The following is a 2659-nucleotide window of genomic DNA, read 5'->3' as shown; positions in this document are numbered from 1 at the left end:
CTGGTGTCAGAAGTGGGATTGTCGGAAAACAAGTGGGATTTCTTCAACATGTAGGATCAAAGGAAAACAACAAGCACGATAACGTCGACGAGTGGTATCACGACGACATGTGGAATCTCTTCGACTTGTGATGGCTGGGACACGTGGTATGTCTAGGATCTCTGGAGCATTGTGGCATGTCTAGGATCACTGGATCATTTGGGATCAAATCAACAGAATTTCCGATGGTTTGGGCTACAACTCCAAAGAGACAACCCAACGGACAATCAAGATCCTGGAAGTTCAACTGGAAACAGTGCCTGAGGGAACTTTGATCAATTGAGGGAAACCTTTCTATATGCACTGAATTTGATCCAAGACATTGAACAGGATACCTAGTGTTTGCCTTTATTGACAAAATTAACTTTTGTTTTCTTGACTTTTGAATATGTAAAATCGAGTGAATTTCAAACTTTGATTATTTGAATTATTTATTGAATTTTGGTTAACAATCAAGAAACATATTTTGTTGGAATATTATTTGTTTGATTTTCATTCAATTGTTTTCACTGTGTTTTGTAGAATAGTTGGTGACCGAGTTATTCGGGACCTTGAGGTCAGCAGTTGACGCTGATATTACGAAATTTCCAAATTCAGCACTTCAGTTAGTTGTGTGTCTGTCAGTAGTTAGCGTTTCACATCGCGTATCGCGTAAGTAAAAAAAATGCGTGTATAGTCTAGCAACTAAACTAAGGTGTGTAGAGACTAGTATGTGGGGAAATTTCTAATTTTAGTTGTCTTTTATTGTTTGTCTGTATGCTTTTGTGTTTTGTGACTTTTGATCATGGCAGACTCTTTGAAAGAGATTATTGATTACGGAGTATCGTTAGGTTACAAAGAAGATACTCTTAGAGAATTTGTTAGACACTAACAGGATATTCAGAGAGAAGAGTGGCTGGCAGAAAGAGAACGATTGAAAGAGGAGCTAGAGTACCAGCGGATGAAGGAGAAACATGATAAACAGATGCAGCTGCAGCAGCTGACTCATCAACAACAAATGGAAATGCTTCATGAGAAAGAGAAGTTGAAAATAGCAGGGGTTGAAGAGGTAAGTGTTAAGTTCAAAGGTCTACAAATCCCGGCTTTTGAGGATGGGAAGGATGAAATGGACAGCTATTTACGTAGATTTGAACGATATGCAGAATTACAAAAGTGGCCAAAAACATCTTGGGCTATGAGTCTAAGTGCACTCCTTAAAGGTAGGGCTCTAGATATTTATGCATTATTACCAGCAGATGATGCTTTAGATTATGACAAGCTGAAGATAGCACTCCTTAAACGCAATGAGCTAACAGAGGATAGGTTTAAACACAAGTTCAAATCAGCAAAACCAGAAACGGGTGAGACATTCGTACAATTTTCTGTTAGAATGAGTAGTTATTTGCTAAGATGGTTGAAAGTGGCCAAAATAGCAGAAACATTTGAGGCATTATTTGATTTAGTATTGCGTGATCAGTTCTTGAATACTTGTAAAAGAGATTTGACCTTGTTTCTTAAGGAGAGAACACCAGCGAGTATACAGGAGATGACACAATTAGCAGACCAGTATCGAGAGGCAAGGATTACCAACGCTGCGACCCTCAGCTATGTCAAAGGCAATGAATTTCAACACCAAGTTAAGTTTCGTTCTGGAAATCACAAAGACTTTTCAGGTGAGAGGAAAATACAAAATTCAAACAAGTCATTTGTTCCAAAATCGGAAAGACGTTGTTTTAAATGCAATAGAATAGGGCACATTGCATCAGAATGCAGATCAAAACCGAAGATAACAGCTAAAACAACGCAAGAACCGAAGGAAATCCATGATACTTCATCTAGTAAGGAGGAACACACAGCAAAGGTAACATTTGTAAGCACAATGCCAACAGACACTGGAACCAATTCTAAGAGTCTTGATGCATCAACAAGAGTTTCACCATCATGCTACCAACTGCAACACAACATGCCAGTATCAGCAGGTTTTGTTGAAGGTAAGCCAGTTACGGTACTAAGAGATACGGGATGCAGCGGCATAGTGGTTCGAAGAAGTAAGATTGATGAAGCAAATTTGATTCAAGATAAGTTTCAAACATGCATTTTGGCAGATGGTTCATCTATTACAGTACCAGTTGCTTCCATCTTTGTTGACACGCCCTATATTACAGGAACTTTTGAAGCATGGTGTATGGAGAAGCCAGTCTACGATTTAATCATCGGGAATGTAGCTAAGGTACGAGCACCTGGAGATCCTGATCCTGAGTGGTCAGAGGCAAATGCTGTTGAAACCCGTCAACAAGCAAAGGTAAAATTTAAACAGTATCCTCAACTCAATGTTCCAAAAATACTTAACATTCTAACAACAGACTGATGACTCACTGCAGAGAATACGACAATAGGCAAGTTCCGGACAAGTGGTTGACAAACGGACTGCAACAATACGATGGTTCATGCTGAACGGATTTGTATATCGTGAATATCAAACCAAGAATGAATCAGGTAAGTCTAACAAACAGCTTGTAGTTCAAAAAAAAAATCAGGGAAATTGTCATGAGATTGGCACATGAGTCAATTATGTCTGGTCATTTGGCGATATCACGCACATCGTCAAGAATTCTTTCTGAATTCTAGTGGCCTGGACTAC

The 2659-nt window shown here is 39.0% G+C and overlaps 1 protein-coding gene across 1 annotated transcript; it reads left to right on the top strand.

Annotated features, from left to right (window-relative positions):
* The first annotated feature begins 979 nt into the window (after positions 1 to 979).
* Positions 980 to 2386, top strand: LOC134283260 (uncharacterized). The gene has a single exon (XM_062765703.1). It carries the CDS (start codon positions 980 to 982, stop codon positions 2384 to 2386), a length of 1407 nt encoding a protein of 468 aa, XP_062621687.1.
* Positions 2387 to 2659: the final 273 nt, after the last annotated feature.

This window comes from Saccostrea cucullata, unplaced genomic scaffold (assembly GCF_032062105.1).
Source record: "Saccostrea cucullata isolate Sc308-1 unplaced genomic scaffold, CSIRO_AGI_Scuc_v1 ctg5087, whole genome shotgun sequence".
In the NCBI taxonomy this organism is placed as follows: domain Eukaryota; kingdom Metazoa; phylum Mollusca; class Bivalvia; order Ostreida; family Ostreidae; genus Saccostrea; species Saccostrea cuccullata.
This window is presented reverse-complemented; position numbering and strand designations above follow the sequence as displayed.

Bases quoted from the DNA above. Each gene is read 5' to 3' on its own strand.
- LOC134283260 (XM_062765703.1), top strand. From the start codon at position 980: ATGAAGGAGAAACATGATAAACAGATGCAGCTGCAGCAGCTGACTCAT.